This window comes from Cinclus cinclus, chromosome 21 (assembly GCF_963662255.1).
Source record: "Cinclus cinclus chromosome 21, bCinCin1.1, whole genome shotgun sequence".
Taxonomy (NCBI): domain Eukaryota; kingdom Metazoa; phylum Chordata; class Aves; order Passeriformes; family Cinclidae; genus Cinclus; species Cinclus cinclus.
In genome coordinates, this window is record NC_085066.1 from 5,543,735 (window position 1) to 5,564,803 (window position 21,069).

General features: G+C 42.1%; 1 protein-coding gene across 2 annotated transcripts in view; it reads right to left on the reverse strand.

Moving 5' to 3' along the window:
• Window positions 1-21,069, reverse strand: part of ERBB4 (erb-b2 receptor tyrosine kinase 4) — a 552,024-nt gene that overhangs the window by 8,197 nt on the left and 522,758 nt on the right. Inside the window, exons 21-26 of one of the 2 annotated variants that reach the window (XM_062506760.1) lie at window positions 16,611-16,766; window positions 13,868-13,943; window positions 11,722-11,868; window positions 10,392-10,489; window positions 8,019-8,189; window positions 7,530-7,531 (exon numbers count right to left, since the gene is read on the reverse strand). In XM_062506760.1, the coding sequence (XP_062362744.1) occupies window positions 7,530-7,531; window positions 8,019-8,189; window positions 10,392-10,489; window positions 11,722-11,868; window positions 13,868-13,943; window positions 16,611-16,766 (650 nt within the window). The remainder of the gene's footprint in view (window positions 1-7,529; window positions 7,532-8,018; window positions 8,190-10,391; window positions 10,490-11,721; window positions 11,869-13,867; window positions 13,944-16,610; window positions 16,767-21,069) is intronic. The other variant, XM_062506761.1, reaches the window with a different exon arrangement.

Consider the following 21,069-nt stretch of genomic DNA (forward strand, 5'->3'; position numbering starts at 1 on the left):
TTACAGTAAATAGCACCTTTTAACACTGAGCCAATCACAATTTGAAAGGGATGAGGTACCATTTCCCACCTGTTCTAACAAATTCCCTGTGGGACAAAGGGGTCAGCACTGCTCCTGCTCCTGTGCTGCCCAAAACACAGCACCAGCAGCATCTCCTTTTCTGTAAAAACCCCAGGCTCCAAATCTCCAAACAGGGAAAGGATGGAGAATAGGACAAAAACCACAACACACCCATGATTTGTGACTGTGACATGGAATAAAAAAAAAAAAATTAAAAAAAGAAAAAGACACAAAAGAAAGTTGATGAGTGATCCTGGGGGGAGGAGCAGCCCTCTTCTGTGTGCATGCTGCACTGCCATCTTCCCCAGCCTGTTTTATACAGTAATCAAAGGATATTCTGAGCCTCTCAAAATGCCATCAACCCTCATTGAGAATGAAATAGAGCACATCTCCATCGAAGACTTTACAGCAGTAATCATTGCCACATGCTGGCCTGAACATGGAGCTTTTACAGACAAAGATGGGTTTTAAAAATAAAATAAAAAAAGCCTTCCTAAAATCTGAATAGAATCTTGATGATAATCTCCCAATTTTATTATGCAAGGGGAAAAAGAAACCCATAATTGTGCACTCTTGGTCTCTTAAAGCAAAGAATAGGCTTCTTGATGAAATGTTGAATTGATTTAGAGCAGGGCTGAGGTTCTGGTGGCAATAATAGTCTAAAAGAACTAACCATCCAGCTGATTTGGATAAAATAATCATTTTTCCACATTCTAAATCTACACTTCATCTGTGCCTCCTCTCACTTCTCCCAACTGCATCTCTTGGAGAGTCTTTTTATAGCTTTGAAAATTATTTTCCCCTCCCCTCCCAGAGCATTCAATGAGAAAGACAGACTCTTTACTCTGGCTAACAAAGGGCATCTTTTAGGCTGTGCTGGCATTTAGCTCCATTGCATCTATGTTTAGAAAGTACAGTATTTAGTATTTATTTTACAGGATGCTCCACAGTCCTCCTGCCACCTGGGAGTCCTTCCAAAGCGTTTTCCCAGGAGTCTCCCTCTGCCCTGGGACACTGAGCACTCTCCACCTTGGGGACCAGACTGCTGTTTGAGGGGCAGCTCCCTGCAGCTCTGCCTGGTGCACTTGCAAATCATGCCCCCTTGTATTTTTCAGGTGCTTTTATTATTTTAAGGAAACCACAAATAGTGTTCTGCACAAATGGATATTTTGCACGAACAATTTCTGCTTCAGTTCTTGTCACAGAAGGAAAATTTTTCTCCTAGCTTTCATAATTATTTCCTGACTCTCAGTCCACTTTCCCATCTCCTGAATTATGTAGAGTTGTTTAGCTTGCTGTTTTCCAAGAATGCCTCATCAGTGCAGTGTAAAAATATTTATTGCTTACTCTTTTTATATCTATTGACTTTTTCTTTTCAGGATAGAAAATGGATCAGCTGTGAGCTCTCTTTACTGTTAACACAGCCAGCAGCTATTCATGGATCAGGCAGATGCTGCCTGATTCTAAACCAGTTTATATTAAAGCTCAATGAATTTATGTCACACAACAAGGATGGAAGCAATGTACAGCCACACCACCAATCCCACTGAGCTTGCAGGAAGTACTGTGAGGTGGTGGCTTTTGTTATTAAGCCATCTTACAAATTTTTACAAGCCAAAATACCATCCATTTCTTTAGGAAAAGTCTCTATGCCTGACTCTAAAGCCATATTCCTGAATACAGAAGACTGAACGTGACAGAAAATAGCTAATGCATTACAAAAGCCCTGTTTTAAGGCACTTCCCAGCAAAATCATGAGTTAATTTGACCAGCTGGTCCTGATAATCAGTTCAGGCTGAGAAGAGTTTACTCCTTGAGAAATATCACTGATTTCAGCCAGCCTGGCTGCAAAGCAAGAAGCTAATGGCCATAAAGCACTGCCAAAGAATTCTCTGTGAAGACCCAGGAATCATCTATTCCATTTGAGTCCTCCACAGGAATTTTCTTCCTTTCTCCTCTAACAAGTCTAGCACGTTTTAAAAAGGTATTTAAATGCACCTGTTCTAGATACCCATGCTTTGTAAGAAGCTTTCCTTTTTTTTATGTAAAATATTAAGAACAAAATAATTTTTAACTTAATAAATTTTATAGTCTATTTTTGCATACTTATTCCCAGTACTTCTTCACCCTGAGCAATGAAATTAGGCTGACTAGTATTAGTCTGGGTTCATCTCCTGCTTTTCATGGACAAGGTTGGTCTGGTGCTATCCACACTTTGAACAAAGACTAGAAAAAGACCCAGAAGAATTTTCCAGGAGAAAAAAGGGAAACAGGTAAAATAGAAAAATAGGTAAAAAAGGAAATAGGCAAAATACTTGTGATGGTGTTCCAGACACCAACTAAACACTACCAGCTCTTGGGAAGTGTTTAATGCAAAAGGCAGAGCAGAACAGACAAGAGCCTCCTACCACCAGAATGCCATTAAAAGTTAGGAAAGCAGAAAATGGGAATTGGAGCTCTTGAAAGAGGGCTTGGGTGGACTTTTGAAATGACCCTAAAGGTCTGAAGGCAGTAAATGCAGCCAGTTGCCTAGGAAAAAGTTTCCTAGGGAAATACCCAAAATGTAATGTTTAGCAAAAGACATACAGAAGGGCTTCATACAAACTTCCCCAAGTAATCATGCAGTTTTAAAGAAGCAATAGAACTAATACAGAGTTATTCAGGGTCATCATCTGAAATGTTATAAAATACTTGGACTCAATGTTTACTTTGTTTACAGGACCATCTCTTCTGGCATTTGAGATTTTATTGCCACACTTGCATAAGGAAGTGACAGAGGCAAAAAAACAACTGCTAAGATTTTCAGTATCTTTTTGATCACCTTTTAAGGAGCAGCAATTAAAGAAAAGGGATAGAAATAACTAAAGAAGACCACAGCCTGACAGACTGCCCTAAGAGGTAGCAAATTTAGGGGAAGATTTGGTCATATTGTTTTTGGGGAAGATACTGCAGAAGCAGAAAGGTGGCAAACACCACAAACAAACAAACAAACAAAAAAAGACATCTGTTGTCATCATTTAAGAGCAAACACATACAAATGTTAATATCCTGTTTAGCTTTTTAAGCAGAAAAAACAGAAAATCAGAGAATATCCTGAAGTGGAAGGGACCCTCAAGGATCATCGAGTGCAGCTCCTGGCCCTGCACAAGCCACCCCAAGAATCACACCATGATAACCAGAGATTTCTGACAGCTGGCAGCTCCTTAAATCTAGCACCAAAAAGTGTGCATGGCAGGCAGGAACAGGATCCAAACCCTGCTAAAGAGTCAGCATTAATTGCCCAGTGAAACTTTGATGTATTTTCTATCCCACCTGATACAATCAAGACAATCTTTCTAAAAGACAAACTCCACCTCAAAAAGAATTTCTGCACTTGATGCTGAAATTAAGAGTCAAGAGACTCTTGTCTATTCTATGCCAGAAGGTTTGACAAAATGCTTTTAATGGCTCCATATAGCCTGGATCTCTTCTCATACACATTTTGAATTAACTTCAAGATGAAGCAGTTTTACTGCCATCAGTCCCATGTGGCCAGGACACACCTGGAGAAATTGCTTGGGCAGGAACACTTACTTGCCTTCTCTTATAGGAAAAGAAATGGGAATCAAGTGCTGCTAAAGTCCAGGACAGAAGAAGAATCATGGTCAAACCACAAGTCCCTCCTGGCTTTGCCAAGGGGCAATGATGCTGCAGTACCAGAGCTGAGGTCATGCCAGGACTGCTGCACTGGCACACCAGATACTGCTCAGGGAACTGAAAACTGGCTTCCAGTGTCCCACAGTCTGCTTTAGCCAAGCAGGATAGTCTCCATGGACATATGAATTAGGCATCTCTGAACAAAAAAAAAAAAAAAAAAAAAAAAAATTGCTTGATATTTAATTGCAGGGTCAGCAGGTGCTTCCATGATATACAGTGTATGGAATAAAATTACAGGGACAGTATCAGTGAGCAATAAACAGTATAGGCAGTTTTCATCAGGAATTAGCCAAGGATTTAGAGCAAAAAGCATCGTGGGGCACACAGAGTGCTTGCTGTATTAGCATTATCTCTGCACACACAGGACAGCACTCATTACAAATACCTGAATGAATCATCCAGTGGATGTGAATGCAGGACACTCAAACACCAGCTGGGTCCTGTGCTCATGGAAACACTGCTGAGGGTTCAGCTTATCTCTCAGAAGCACAGAGCTTCTAAAACTATTTTTCTGGAGTACCTCTAGACAGTGGAAAATAAAAACTGGAAAAAGCCAGAGACAAAATTGCAGCTGAAGAGTTTCAAAACCAGTCAAAGAATTCAGTTTAGCTCAGGATGCTAATTGTTATTTAAAAGCTGCAGCAGACTCAGAGTGGACTTCACAACAGAGGCCACTAAGGGTCAGAGCCTGTGCAGGGCTCTGCTCCCAGCAGCACAGGTAGGTAGAGGACAGGTAGGTCCCAGGACATGCCAGCAGGGAGCCAGTGTGATGTGATGGAAATGCTGAAGCTGTGTCTGAGTCTTGCAGCTTCATAAATCTCTGTAACCCCTGGTGGAAGAAGGATGTGAGACTTCCTGGGGAGCTGGCAACTTCCCAGAAGTCTTCCCTCTTTCCAGTCCTCCATCCATGGCAGTAATGCACATCCCAACAGCCCTTTTCTTCCCAAGGGCAGGAGTGTTTTACACAAGTCTCCTCCAGTGGTGCCTCTCTCACCAAGAAGCTGCAAGGGTTTAAACCTGAGACCACTGCAGGGAAACTTCAGGGCTTTCCTGAGAAAGTAAATGCTGCTGTTCTTCCTTCATTCCTTAACTTCAAAGCCTGTGTGTGAGAAGGTTCATGACCTCCTTGCTTCCTTCCTGCCCAGTTCTGTCCCCATGGAGCCGTGCTGCTGGAGCATCCAACCAACCCTGCCAGCACACAGAAGGAGCACAGTGCCCCCACTGACTCCTTGGCCACTGGAACTGCCCTTGGAACAGCTAAGTTGGGAAATACAGTGTCTTTCATGCTTCTTATCCCTGAAAATGACACCGAGATCATGTAGCTGTTGTCTGTGTGTTTTCCTTCACCAAACTGTCTCACAATCTCCCCATAAAATCCAATTTGTCAGACACAGTGAACACTAATATCTAAGCTGTATCCATTCATTTGGTGTCCATGGCTGCAGCAGCACCATAATGAGTTTGTGCAATATCAGTATGCACTACACTAAACGAGCACAAATCAGGGACTATCCAAAGGAGACACCAAGACAGAATCAGACAAGTGCAGACAGAGAGCTCTGACAGCATTTCAGTTCCATGTGATTCCTGTAGCTGACATCCATCTGTACTGAACTATGCACAGCAGAAGCATTAAGACCTTAAAGGAGTGACTGTGTTATGTGAAAATCAATCTTCACTAAAAGAATAGTTAACATACCAAGAAACTGAGTGCTTCACAATGGCAACAGAAATATGTATGTGTCTTTCTGCACATATGTATTACCTCCAGAAAACACCTCTCTGCAAAGGAAGCCAGGAGTGCTTTGATGGTGCAGGGCTTACAGCTTGGCCCTCTCTGACCTCTCTGTCTGATATGGGTCAGACAATCTGGCTCACAAACTGAAAACTTTTGGCAAAGGGTAATTGCAGCTTTGTTTAAATGCTGGATTGCTGTACAATAGAAAAATTCTCAGCAACAGGAGCTACTGAAAAGAGAATACAGTCTTGCTACTGTCATTAAATTGAATTGCAAAGCGAAGCTCCCACTGTCTTTAGTGGAACAAGATCACAGTTTCAAACCAAGATGGGAAATTGTGAGCTGAGGAAAGGAGACGTCACATCAAGAATGTGATGGAGTCTCTCTGTATGGCAAAAATAAGGCCTGGGGTCTCTTTCTGAAGCTCTGCTGATTTCAAGGAGATCACATGTGTGCAAGCACCTGTAACAGTGTGCTTTGAAGCTGGGAAAAGGCTTTGTGAAAGTTATTTGAATTTTCATACAATAGCACCACCACCAACAATGTTAATGATAATAATAAAAATAACTGCCTGTGTTTTCATTCCATGAATATCCCAGTAACCATGTCAGTTGCCCAAATAAAACGTTGTAAATAAGTCTTTCAGACTATTAACTCTTGGATTTTTACTGGAATTCCCTCAGCTCTAGTGGGCTCCTCAAGAGGGCTGGCACCAAAGACAGAGGGCAAAAGGAGCTGTTGATAAAGCACGTACATTTTTCTACTAGGCCTTTCTCCTTTAAATGTGTCCCAGTTTTTCCAGCAAATATGGGAGTGAGATGAACATAACAACCCCAGTATGTCAGACCCTGCCCTCTCAGCCCTGTGTTGGTGTAAATGGCAGTACTCCACTGTGTCAAACTGAGCTCCAGTGATTTACATCCCTGTGACAGTGAGAACCTTCCAGAGGTAACTGCTGCCCTTCCCTTCTTTCCTCAGAAGTTGGCAGGAAAGGAAACAACCCCTCCAGAGACAGCTAGTAGTAAACCTGACTTATTTCAGGTCACCACCAACTCTTGTAGCCACAAAAAAGAAAGTTTCTCACTTATTGCTAAATCATGCATCATCCCCTCTTCACTGTCTTTCAGTGATGCAGGAGAAATGCTGCATGAATCCAGACATCTCCAGTTCCCTTGCCTTTAAAACAGCAGTGATTTCCTTCTAAACTGACTCCTAAGATCAGATTTTTTTCTTCCTTAGAGCCAGAAAGCACTGATTTCCTGTGGGGTATGGCCAGAGCATGGATCCTGGCTCAGGTTATACACTCAGCTCTTTGACTCACCTCTTCCTGGTCTCACATGCTGTAATCAGTTCAAACCTGGGCATGAATTTGGAACTACTTCAGCTAAGGATAGATGTCCAAAAGGTGTCTAAACCACGAGGAGCATTTCAAAGGGACTATACTTAGTATTTAAACTGTGGCTTTGGACAAAAAGGAGCCTGGAGAGAAAACAAGTCCCTAGTTAAAACACACCCGATGCCTGTGTGAATGCCTTCACATTAGCAATGCATTTCACCATCTCTTAGTTCTGTGAGAAGGGATGGCAACTGAACTGTTAAAAGGCTGCAGCCAAGCACAGGAACAGGCAGAGGTCAGACCTGCTGAGGAGGGAAAACAGATTCCAGACATCTGTCTTAGCTCCTCACCTGCAGCAGGGCACGGACATGTAGGACAGGATTCAACAGCCCAGAGCTCACACAGCAGGGCTGACAATGCTCTGCAGCTGTCAGGAGTTAGTGGATAGAGACAGACACCTCCAGAAAGTAACTTATCCTTACTGGAAATGCCCAAAGTAGGCAGCAAGGTTCACCCATGCTGCTTCAATAACACGAAATGAAGTCTGGGGGAAGGGCTTAGATTATCCACCTATCTCTTAGATGGCTGGAGTTCTGTGAGCTGAATTCCACCTGAACACTCTCTGTGCCTCAAGCCCCCCCATTCAGTGAACAGCATTTCCTCCCCTGACAGGGAGGGTGCAAAGACCAGCCTGCCAACCTCTACCACGTGCTCAGCACAAACACACACTTGGGAAGGGGGGCAGTGAAAGCATCACATGCAAGCAGGAGAAGGGGTTGGGTTGGAAATCTGGCTCCAGACACAAAAGCTACATTATCTGCATGCTCCAGCTGCCCTCAGTTGCATCAGTGCCAGCCCTGCCAAGACAGCAGGGTGGCAGCACCAGGGCTGTGCACTCCCTGGCCAGGTCACAGTGCAGATGCAACACTGCTTGACTTCAGGAGCCTCAGCTGTGCTTTCAGGACAGGCAGCTCAAGTTGAGCCTTTGTTCACTCAAGGCTAGACTATTAATTTAGAATTCACTGAGGCACAATGAACAGGGACAGTGACAACATTTTTACAGCCACTCTCTTTACAATGGGAGCTTGTAATTCCCAAGGCAGTGCTGGCCTGTGTTTGATTTGTGTACTTAAATCTCCACCCGTACTTTTATAAGGACCAATATTTTCTGTCAGAGCTTGCTCTTACCCTGTTGGAATCAATTCTTGTCCTGGAGGTGTAGATGGGAGGAGGAATGTTGAATGCTTGGGGAACAAGATACTCTTCAGCATCCATCATATCTTCCAGGTCTTCCTCATCAAGAAGATTTTGGAAGAACTTGCTGTCATTTGGGCTTGGGAGCTTCATACGATCATCTCCCTAAACAGATTGTATTGAGAGAGGAAAAACATCAAAAGGTGGATTCATTTCTCAAAGAGAGAATTTCAGCCTTCCTAATATCCTGGCAGCCAGGCTGCAGGGACCACACATGCTGCTTGGTTTGTTCAAAAGCACTATATCCACATCATTTGTGGGTTTATTTAATTGTTTGTTTGTTTGTTTGTTTACTGGGAATATGATGACAAAAAGGGAGTAACTGGAAGAATCAAGCAAAACCATTTTTTGGCAATTCTTGTGATTAAGCTTTATATTCTTTCTTCTTTTTCCCCTCACAAGATCAGTTTCTCACCCCAGTTCTGACATACTTTGTGAAATATCTCAGCTATTTAGGCTCAAATAGGAGGGTTTGGGAATAACAAGGTGTCTGTTATGTCTGAATGTTTGCTTTATTTTAATTTGTACTTTAAGGGACTTAAAAGGTAAGTTTCTCTCCTATAAGTATGGAAAGTTGTGCAGACTGTAAGAGAGCTGAAAACAACAAAAATCAAACCAAGGAACAACAGTGCCTTGAAATAACACCTACAAGCTGGAGATACAAATCCAGGCTGCACTTTGATGGTACCACAAAACATCACAAAAGGCAGCCCATACCACGAACACCTATCAGCCTACAGAAACAATGCTAAACTCCACTGGCTGGCAGGAGAGTGGCCTCCCACTCCTCAAGAATTATCATGCCACATGTGAAATCCAGCAGGGAATGAAGGGGGGTGCATACAGAACCGTTTAAAAGCTCAACAGCAAAGTTTGTCATTGTTGATTGTACCTGGGAGGGATGGGGAGTGGTGATGGCAGAGGTACCAGTGCAATGCAGTGGCCCTGGTTTCTCCTCCAGGAGCTCATATTGTCTGCAAGGAGCACTGGAGAGAAGTCTCACAGGATGAAACACCCAGCAGACCATGCAACATGGGAGGGAAGGGCAGGGGAAAGTGGTATTTGGAATAATGAAACATGTCCTATCTAACAAAGTCATTTAATCAGACTGATTTTTCCCAGAATCAGCTGAACTTACCACAGTGGTGAATACTGCAAGAGGAATTCCTCGTTCAGAACCCAAACTCCTCATCTACTATTTCACTTTCCAACCATATTTTCCTTGTGCTGAAGTTGAAGGAGAGCAGGATGATTCAGAGTGTGCAGGAACACACCACAAGGCATCTGGCAGCTCTGCCCAGTGAAATCAAACACCACTGTGGGGCTGGCACTGGGCCCACTTGGGAGCCATGAAGTGGCACTGGCTGTGCTCCTGGAGGCTCTTCCACTAGGAATTCCTACATCAGTATGAAGCTGAGGATCAGCTCAGTGCACCTCTGCCCTGTGCTCCATGATGTGGAGCAGATACAGCATGGGACAGAGCATGAGAAATTCCCTGCATCAAACTATTCCCATGTTCTGGTCTCTGGTGTTTCACCATCACCTCACTTCTAAGTTTTCATTGTCCTTCAAATTGCTCACACACTGGGCCCTTACCTAAGAACCTCACACCTTGTGTGGCTGGAGTCTGAGCTGTAATAAGCACACACACAGAATTAGGGAAGGACACATGCCTGTACTGAGGCACACGCAGCCCCAGCTACCTGCAGTCACCAGGTGCTGCCCTGCTGCCACAGGGCAGTTTCATGGGCTGAACCCATGAGGGATGAACCCTCCACAACCCCCTCAAGGGATGTGAAGCCTCCAGAGCCCTCAGAGCAGAAGGAGAACAGAGAGGGAAGCTCCTCCCTAGTATTAGAGGTACCAGCGGGACACAACTCCCTGCCTTCTAAGAAACTTTTGCGTTTAGGCTGTGAAAATAATCCTGCTTGTGATCTCAGCAGTGCAGGGAAAAGGCTCAGCCTAATCAATTTTAGAGCCAAGAAAGCCTTTGGTCTAAAAATAGATCCACTGTCTGCCAATGGACAAAATTTGTCCCCAGTTTGATGAGGGAATGCAAAGCACTGAACAGCTTCTGAAGCCAGAGACTGTGTATGTGCTCATAAACACGAGCTTAGGAAAGGAATTTCAGATTGCTGTCTTATTAATATTATTATGTTTGAGATACTGACACTGTCCATTCTACCTCATGCTTGGCTAACACTGTGGTCACTGTTTGCTTGAAAAGATTCAAAGGCAATGTCCCTAACATTTGGGTATGCAGAAAGAATTCTTTTCCCACCCCTGTGATGCTGCAGGGTTGCTCACCTGAATTACCAGGTATCTCTGAGGATCTCGAGCCATTCTAGAGAATTCAGCAGCCAGCTCCTTGAATTTTGGCCGACTGTCAGCATCAATCATCCAGCCTGGATGAAAGATGAGAAAGAAAACAGTTAAGTGTCAAGGTGGAAATCATTCTATATTTTTTTGAAGGGCCTGATAGCCGTGGCCCAAAGGAAAGTTGCAATAAAGAACCCAGAAGAATGGAAAGTTAGAATTCTATGATGCATAAAACGGGAAACAACTGGTTTTGGCCAGATTAGATTCTTGCTGCATGGAACTTTTCTCCTTAATTTGCTGGGCTTTACTCTGTCCCAGAGACAACAACATCATCTTGCAGTTTTTTTTTTTGCCTTGAACACTTAGATATCAGCACTGACTGACTTTTATTAAGGATGTGTCTCACTAGATGGGACATTTTTACCCTAAACAAAACCCTTGGACAATTTAATTTCCACACCTCCATGCACAGTACAACTGTTTTCAGAAAAATATTACATTTACTTCTAGTTGTCCTTCTTTTTTTTTTTTCCCAGAGCTTTTGTGTACAAAGCAAAAGGGAAAGGAGTATGTATCTGATGGATGAGATGTCTGTATGTTAATCTCACTTAAATTAAGCCAGAAATATCAGAGAGATATTTCTAATTCTTTTTAAATTAGAAGCATAACCTTGGAGGATATTGTCATTAGAGGGGGTATCTTGGAGATAAAAAAGTTGGAAGAAACCATGTGCAGACTTTTTTCCTTTTTACTAGAGTAAAAATATTCATAAATTTTCGTACTGGACTAAGAATGATAAAAAATAATCCTCTCTGTAGAATTTTTTCTATTAATTTTACTTTTCATTATTACTATTGCCATCATCATTCTTGCTACTAACAATAAAACACTTGCGATTTCTTTCCTCAATATTTGGAAATGGGATTTCTCCTCACAACCTTCTCTGGCTGGGTATCCATGTGCAATAATTCTGTTTAATACTATCTTTTTTACGTCGGAACCAATTGTCATGGAAATGACAAGGGTTTACAATAACAATCACACAATTTTGACTTCACAGCAAGTACATGAGATAACATCTGACAGTAACAGGAAGCTGAGCTAACCCGGCCCTCCATGGCTAACAATTGCAAAATTGCAAAAGATGTGCAGACAGGATTTAAATGGAATTTACAGTGTCTCGGGAAGCTTTTGTTTCGCAGCAGCAGCAGCTCGCAAAAGAGTTTCCCAGCTCTGTCAGAGACTGCCTATGCAAATGTTCTAAACCAGCGTCCCTCTTGCAAGGAGCCCAGGGGTATGAGAAGTGACAATTCCTTACACTTCACCATCACCATGTAAACATCAATAGTGCAGATGGGGGGCTGGGGCAGCCGCTCTCCCTTCTCCAGGAGGTCGGGGATCTCTCGAGTTGGGATTCCATCGTATGGCTTCCCCCCAAAGGTCATCAGCTCCCAGATGGTGACTCCTAGAGAGAAGAAGGAATGGCAGTGCTCGAGGTCACACCACTCAGATTCTCTCACCACCTCTCACAGCGGAGAGTATCCTGGCCCAGTTCTGGACTGCAATCTCTTTTTCTTCACCTGTACCTGGGAAACCACTGGGGGGACAGGAGGAGTTGAGCAAGTGGCTACACAGTGCTTAGCTGCCACCTGGGCTTAAACCATGACAGCCTGCCCCTTAAAACCTCTGGAAAACGGTGAAACAGCACTTGGTGGTAATCTTCAAAAGCAACTTTGCTCATTTTTATTGGTGCAAGAAATGGCATGACAGACCTGAGGCACACGAGAAAGGTCTGAGACAAATGAAGGGTGGTGAAGTAAATGGGTGCAATAACAAAACGCATCACACTCCTTTATCAGAAAGGGAAATGAATGCCTGATGCACTCTATTATTTTAAGGGGAAAAAGCATACATGTTCCCTCACTTAGAGCATCAATTTCCCACAGAGGTACAGCACTGAGTAACATTAGGTCACTGGCTTTGCCTTGTAAGTCATTCACAGCCACTGCTATCATTTTTTTCCCTTTAAATCACCTTATGGATTTGAGTTTATGATAGTGCTGTACTACAAACCTAAGATTCTCTTTTTGAAAAGCCATAGGATTTGTTTAGGCTTCAGAGCTGGAAATAAAGATCATATATCATAAGTAAAAGAATCTGTGCCTGAACAGAATCTTAACTATTGAAAATGCTGCTCTCACACATTTTGTTTAACTTTCATCTGTATTGCAAAGGTAATTTAAGTATGCCTCAGATCAGTACCATATTTTGACAACTGTCATGCTAATGTGAAAAGTGATGGGCAAAATTACCATAAGAGTAAACCACATTTATTTCACCCTCATTCATCTCCTTGTTGATATTAAATAACTATAACTTATCAACTGTTTATAGTATTTTCCTTTCTGATTATAGATATTCTGGGCTTCCTGCATTTAAAACTAATTTCATAAATGAAGGCATATTTTTTTCCTGAGTGATCCAGGGTATACAGAATTTGAAGAGAAAGAGCATCTTTGTAAGATCAATTGAACTCTCCCAGGCTTTTTTCAGCTGACTAGAAGGGAGCAGCTACCCCACCACAGCAAACAGTGTCTTTTGCTGCTACCCACAGGTAAAAGTGAGTAATGAACAGACACACACCATTTTGGTTCAAAATGACATGGCAACAGGAAATGCAAATAGGACTCCACAGCCCCAGATACTGCTGCTAATTTCCATTTACAAAGGTATACATGATTTTATTAGTAATAGCTGTACTAGATAAACAGGCAGAGACCAGCAGATGTGGCAAACAGCTCATCTGCATAACCATCAGCAACACTGAATGATCACCTCATTGCTCAAATATGACTTTTTCTCTGTGTGTGTAGCTCACCAATTCCCAAGTTATCTGTGAAATTAAATAGATGCTTGTTCTAGTTAGTTTGGAGAGCCTTTTTCTCTTTCTTTTCTTTCTCTTGCCATATTTGCTCTGTATTATGACACATTCCCTTTTCTCTGACTCTAGGTAGAGGAAGTCCCATAAGCCTGAAAATGTTTTTTGACATTCATGGCTTTTAGAGTTGAGCTTTTCAAAGACTGCTGAAAATTGTGACCTGCAGCTGTGTTTTTATGAATCCGTGGCTAAGCTGAAAGAGGTCTTCTTCTGTCATAATAATCAGCCAAACTGCTACCAGACCAGACCAGACCTCGAGGCACTCACCCCAGTGGGGAACATCATTATAATACATTTCAGTGAGCAGGGAAGTAACACAGGAGATAGCAACAACTGCTGCTTAAAGTTACACATTAAAAGAGAAAAAAAACCAAAACAAAACAAAAACCACCAAAAAAATAAAACAAACAAAAAAACCTGAAGAGCAAACACCTTTGAGAAAAGAGGGTATCTTTAACATACTAACACAACTTGGTTTAAGGCTTTTAAGGACACCACTTTTTAAACTAATCACGTGAAGATTTACCATAGCTCCACACGTCACTCTGATGGGTGAATTTCCTGTAGTGTATGCACTCCAGAGCCATCCACTTAATTGGCATCTAGGGAAGGACAAGAGAAATGTAACCTTAGAAATACATTATTGAAACAATACAAACAGATCTTGTATGAAGACAACAACCTTCTCCCTGCCTCCTTCAATGGTGAGCTTGGAAAAAAAGCAGAGGAAATGGCTGTTCTGCCCTCTAGAATGGGGCTGTGCCCCATAAAACTTGGAGGTGAGAAAGATGAAGCAGTTACCTGCAGAACTTCTGACAATTACTGATTCAGAAGTACTGGAACAACCCATGCTTTCATCAAACCTGTGTAAAGAGGGGCCAATGCAAAAATTGCATATAATTCCCTTAAATCTGAAGTGCAGCAAAGAAGGTGGAATGCAGGAGCTTTTTTTACCTTAACAGTTTGCAATCTCTGCAATCTGAGATAGCAACACTGCTGTCTCAACTGTTCTCTAATGAGGCCAGATGACAGTGCAGTGACCATAACACTTCACCATCCCCATCATCATCATCATCATCATCATCATCATCATCATCATCATCATCACCATGGTAAACAGGCAACAAGGAGAATTTGCAGTGCTTTATTGTTAACTCCGAATATTTTTTTAGAAACTTGGCCATCCCAGTTCTCTGTATCAGCACTGCAGAGAGAAAAGTTGCTCCCCAAACTTAGCCAGCAGCCCCACATTCATTCCTGTGCCAGTGAATGACCCTCAGGGTGAGCTCATCATCTCTTCTGCCAGAGAAGGGTGTGCAGGCAAACCCAACCTCATTCCTGCATTACAGCCCACACCCTTGAGTTGCTGCAAAAATGGAATTTATGGTGTTTCCTGTTCCTGAGCTGGGCCCAGCAGGCACAGCCTTGCAGTCTGTGAATTCCTGATGGACAAACACTGTGGAGACTTTTACCTGGCAGGGACTTGCATGGGTTGCCTCCAATTTGGAACTATGGAAGAGGTACTGGAATAAACCAAAGGCATGAGTAACTGCAGGCAAAATCTGAACAGATGGTGGGTGTAAAAGCAGAGGATGTATCTTCATTCAAACCCTTATGAAACCACTTGCCATGAAGTTCACTAATGAACACAACCTGTAGAGTTATGGCAAAAATAGCACCTTGTAACAAAGGCTGCCTTAACTCTTGCACAGACAGTTCTTCCTCCCCCACTAAACTCTGCAGAAGTGCATTGCTTTCATCCCCATTGTATCCCAGATGTGAACAGCTGCTGAAGGAGCAAAGCCACCTTGCTTATTATGGGATAACTCAGGTTGGAAGTGATTCAGGAGGTCTCTAGTCCCACCTCAGCTTCACAGCAGGTTCATCTGCCTGGGAGATTAGGCCAAGCCACTCAGAGGTTTGTCCAGTCTGGACTTGAAAACCTTCAAGGATGGGAACTACACCACCTTTGTTGACAACCACTTGATTTTCCAGTCCAAACCACCCTTAGCATGCTTTCAATACAACTTGATGTCCTTTGGATTTCACAGGATGCTTTTCTGGACCTGGGAAGTGATATATCTGACACAAATCCTGCTCCAGAGCTCTCAGCAGGGTCGCAAGTCTACGACACAGCTGGCAGGAGAAAGCTGGTTTGCAAGGATCAGCTCTTTTTCTGTCACTCACTGTCAGATGGAGGAAGAGGCTGAGGGGTTACCAAGAAGAGGATTACAGAAATGAAGGAATCAGGGGAAGCTGCCAAAACCCCACCTTCCCTGACAGGAGGTCTCTTTCCATGGGGAAATGGGAAAGCACTGATGGCTCCTCTCAAGCTCTTCACCTCCCTGACTGACCTGCCCAGGTGATCCAAGGGTAGCAGCCACAAAAACAAGGCAGCAGCTCATCCTGGAGAACAGCACACACTGGCAACAGCTGTTTGTCCCAGACAAGGGCATGAATGAGCACAGACATGAGCACAAAACCCCACAGACAGCAAGGAGACAGAAACCAAACTGAACATCCAGGAGAGGGAATGACAGCTGAAGCAAATCCTTTGGGATCCTGTGATAGACTCAAATGGGGAATTTCAAGATGTTTAGGGAGCACCACATACTTACTGCCTTCCGAATTTTATCATGCATTAATCTGAAATTGGCAGAAAGGAGGTAAGGCACTACATGGCCATGGTGTGGTTTGCTGGAGAGTAATAGGGGAAAATATCTGGTTTCAAAATTATCCTCAAGCAGGCTTTTTGTGGCCTGGCATTCAGCATGGTACTGGAGAGGAGCACACAAGACAAAACATATGCAGGCTCTTCCAATGTGATAGAAGAGCTAAATCCTCATGTTCTGTGGCCTTCCATTTTGTTTTCACAAAAATTACTTGTCTGGGAAAATGGGATTGCATTATTGAGGTGTATGCTGGCCAGAGAAAGAGGCTGGGCAGGAATGCCCCAGAACATCCATCACTCATTGAACTGAAGTATTCAAAACAAGACACAAACCAGAGCACGTGAAAAAAAAAAAAAAAAGAACCTGATTCTTAGTGTGAAAGCAGCTCATGCAATTATATTTCAGTGCCTGGAGAAGCTCCTGTGCAAAAAAACGAGCAGTTTTTATGTGTGCTTTCACAGCACAGTTCTTTTCTCAGTCACTGACAGGCTCTCTCACACAGGTAACAGTCCCACAGGGACACGCTGACCTAAGAAGGAACTTCAGCAGGTTTGTCACAGCATGGTAGATTTACTTCCAGACATGTTCAGTACTCACCTTTCCCCCATCAGCATTATACTCCTTTTCATCCCCTTCCAAAAGCCTGGCCAAGCCAAAGTCAGTGATTTTCACATGGTTTGGTGATTTCACCAGGACATTACGGGCTGCCAAGTCCCGGTGGACGAGTCTCCTCTCTTCCAGGTACATCATTCCCTGCAGGAATAACAACAGTACAGTAATGCTAGTAAGTCTTACCTGGTTTTTTGAGAGCTAACTTTCACTGGTGACATGTAAAATGGCTGGTTCAGTTATGAGTATTTACAATGAGAAAATGGGCTAGAGGGCAGAAGTTCAACATTGCTCTTGCTCTGAACAGGAGGCAGGATTAGATGACTTTGAGTTAGTCCAGTATGAATGATTCTATGAAATTCAATTACCAAAGGGAAAAAAACCAACAAAATAACATATAGACAAATCTTTTGATTCAGCAAGCTTAAAATCCAGAAATTTGAGACAAAGAAAAGAAGTATTACAGCCCTTGATCTTCTGACAGGAAATCTGATGACTATAAAGCATAATCAATTTAGCCAAAGCCCCCCCAGAAATAAGACCACACTGGGAAACAATCCCAGCTCTGTTACATTCCAGACAAGTGTCTTTAATTCAAGATAAAGATTCTTTTCCATCTTCAAATGGTTTTTAAGTTGGTCACAAATTTTCACTATCCTCAGTGGATTAGAAGGAAAACAATTCTTTATTCCAAGTGCTACAACTCCCTCACCTTCTCAGTCCCTTAAAATATTGCCTGCAGTATTATAATAAGGCAATAGATCAATGGCCCTTTTTAGATGAGCATATATATCCTGTTAGAAGTATATTCTGTTAACAAGCCCATCCAGCTGCCTTTAGAGATAAGGTAACATATACTCAAACTGCCTGGCCTTAACCTTATTTTTATTCTGATGGGAGACTAACCATCTACCATCAGTATGGAAATTTGCACAATGCTTTGTGACACTGAGATCAACACCAAAGCTTGGTCTTATTAATTATGTGACACACAAAGGATAGCTGGGCAGGGTTACAAGCCTATAATTTCATTAAAAGGCATTTATGACATTAACCACCATTAATAGAACTGAGAGATGAAATCACACACTTGACAATTGCCTTTAAGGCATCTTTTAATATATTAGCTCTATATAATATATATATATATGATAATTTTAAAAAAGTCATTGCTGAATACCAAAGAGATCATATTATCCTGTAGAACAGATGACAATTCAGAGAGTCACATGTAGTGATTAAAATAACCAGATTACTCAGTGCCACGGGCCAGCTTTCATTATCCCTTCACAGCCTGATGAGCTCACAGGTACCTGTCCCCATACAGTCTGCCTCCAATGGTTTCTGGACCCAGCCCTGGCACAGCTTTTCCAGGGAAGCTGTGGCTGCTCCATCCCTGGAAGTGTCCAAGGCCAGGCTGGATGGGGCTTGGAACAGCCTGGGACAGGGGAAGGTGACCCTGCCCATGGCAGGGGGTGCCACTGCATGGCTTTAAGGTCCCTTCCACCTCTAGGATTCTATGAAAGTGGATGTCTATACAAAAAGCATCAAATGGAGCCCTAAACTGTTTTTAAGTGAAAAATTTCCGTGCAAACACAAGTAAAAGCTTTGAAAGTAACGTGGGAGAACGTTTGGCATAAATACTGTTTCATGCAGTCAACATGAAGGGGTTTTGAAAGAGGACACAGGGACTCTTTGACATAAAGCAGCTGAAGTTATTCTTTAGAAGCACTGCTAGTTGCAGCAAGCACACCCTCCTGCCAAGTGCAAATCTGCAAATCATCAGAATTTTAAATCTTTAAAAGAATAATGTTTTTCGACATCAGTGTTTTTTGACATCAAATTAAAAACACTGTTTAAAAAGACAAATAAATCTCATGGGTTAAAGAGTTGAGAGTCACACAAGAATCACACCATGATACCAGTTGATGAAGGAATTCTGCTGGCATCAGAATATACCAGGCCAAATAAAATTATAATCTTTAACAGATAACCTTGTACCTATCAGTACTGAAACAATATGAAAAAACTGCAGATTTCTTTTGGCCAAAACAGAATTTTTCTTGCCAAAATCCAAACAGATGACCTGTACCAAGGCTTTAGCCTCCTGTTTCTAGTTAATGATGGCAGGAATGGATGGTAAGGTGTTCAAAAGCATCCTTCACTGAAAGAGTTGCACAACCAAATTCTTAACCATGCCTCTTTGGTCTTGTTTTACTGTCTCTAATTTCAAGCATTTTTTGAAACCTACAGGCTAACACTTTAGGACGTTTCACTGTTTATTCTATTCATTCATTTCCATTTATTCCAATTTCGTGCTATTATTTAGCATCATTTTAGTAAGATTTTATTTTATTCATCCTAACCTCACGCTCTCTCAAGAACTAGAAAGATGTGCAATGACCAACACCTTGCATTGCTCCTCAGCAATACCACAGCTGGTTTTCTTTTCTGTCCAGAAGGAGGGCAGAAAAAACTGCCTGTGTATCATCACACAGTTTGCTTCACCTCTGTCAAACAACTTTCTCAGGGCTGTCTCCCACCTGTATGATCTAAAAGCTAAAAGCAGCCCCTGTAGGGTTGGTTGGCAGCTACAGAATCCTCTGCAGAGCCCATGGTCTGCAGAAATTTAAATCCTCTTGAGAATACCCAGTGTAAACATGTTTGATTTTCCTGATATCCTATCAACAAGCTTTAAATGTGGGTGGCAGAAGTATAAATGAAAAGGTATATATGTATATATTTTCAATAAATGAGACTATCCAAATGAAAGGACAAGAATCTAAAAAAGGGAATCCTACAGTATGCACTGCAGCAATACTGTCTAAACATATATTACCACTATCTGAAGATAGTTTTGAACCTGGCAGGAAAATCTATGAATCTTTAATCTTTTCATATGATACAGAAGTGTGATAAAAAATACACAGCTGGTGGCATCCCCACCCAAAAAAAAAAAAAAAAAAACCAAAAAAAAAACCATGAGAGAACACCAGGAGGACATTTTATCAGTTGAATAGACTAAAAGTTATTCATTAAGTGCTATGAAAAAAGATCTTTTGCGATTTTATTAAGGAGTGTTTATAAATTCTCTGGCACTGTGACAGCTTTGGAATGGTAACTTCAGGTACAGTCAGGTTTGCTCTTTTCACAAGAAAAATATCAGACCTGAAAATGAGAAAATGTGCTGGCACTAAACTGAAGTGGGACAGTGGAAAGGAGACTTTATGTCAAAAAATCCATGGGACAAGAGAAGATAATGATCTGGGACAGCTTTCTGATCTTTCCAAGTGCTGAACTTCAGTGTAGGAAACATCAATTTAGCTTCATGAAGCAGTAGGATTTCCAGTGCTATGGCAGCATCACCAAAGCTAGGCTGGTGAAGGAAATAGGAGAATAAAAGGATTCTGTAAAAAAGGAAAATGAAGTTTTTTTGGCAAATCACAGGTTTGTCCCCTGAGATCTACCTTGAAGTTGTGGCCATAGCTTGCTGTTCCCTTAATTTATTTTAAGCAGTGGTACTTTCTGCTACTGCTGTAATTTGCCTCCCAGATTCTGAGGGAAGCTTTTGAGCACAGCCTCCATTTGAACAGCTCAGAGTGTTAGAGGTACAAGCACAGACTATTTCAGATGCTGAAATTTGATTTCCTTCACTTTTCTGGAGTTTTTGGAGTCCCACCTCCCTGCTGAGGATGCTTCTGGATTTGTTTCAAAAGTGGCAGCTACTGTGCAGGGAATGCTCAGCTCTGAACTGCATCAGTCTTGCCTGAAAGCTCTTTCCTTCAGGTGCCTGGATTTTATCTCCAGGAAAAAAAAAAATATATATATATATATTCATTACTCAGGACAGAATTCAAACAGGTATGTAAGTCATTAAATGCAAAGTCCTTTTGGAATAACTGCTAGAGATTAACTGAAACGTGTTGAATTGCTGAAGTTTAACACATCTTCTATCTTCACAATGCAATACATCATTTTGCAAGAAGAAATTAAATTTAAAAAGTAAGTATAAAGACCTTCACCTGCCTCAAGATCTTCAGCAATTCCAGCCCACGGCAAATCCCCTATAAATACTTTTTTTTTCAGTGTGACTTTTGCTTGTTGTCTGCATTAAATATAATTGTTTCCCTAAATTGAGGACATGTTGATCTTATTTCAACCAGGAATTAAGAGCAGCCTGTCTTTCTTTAATAATAACTTCCACCCACCAAAGCCAGCACACATGGCAAGTTCATCAAATTCATCCTTCAGGTACTTGAAGGAAGAAAATTTCAAGTCCAACTCAATTCTCATGGACTTTAATCTGCAGCCTTGGAGACAGCTCTTTTACCATCCTAATAACTCAAGGCTTGCTTAATAATGTGAATCACGGCAGAAAGCCACAAATGACCATCTTTTCCCCTGCATACCCCATGGAAAAGGTGTAATTTTGCCTGGGGCTAAATAC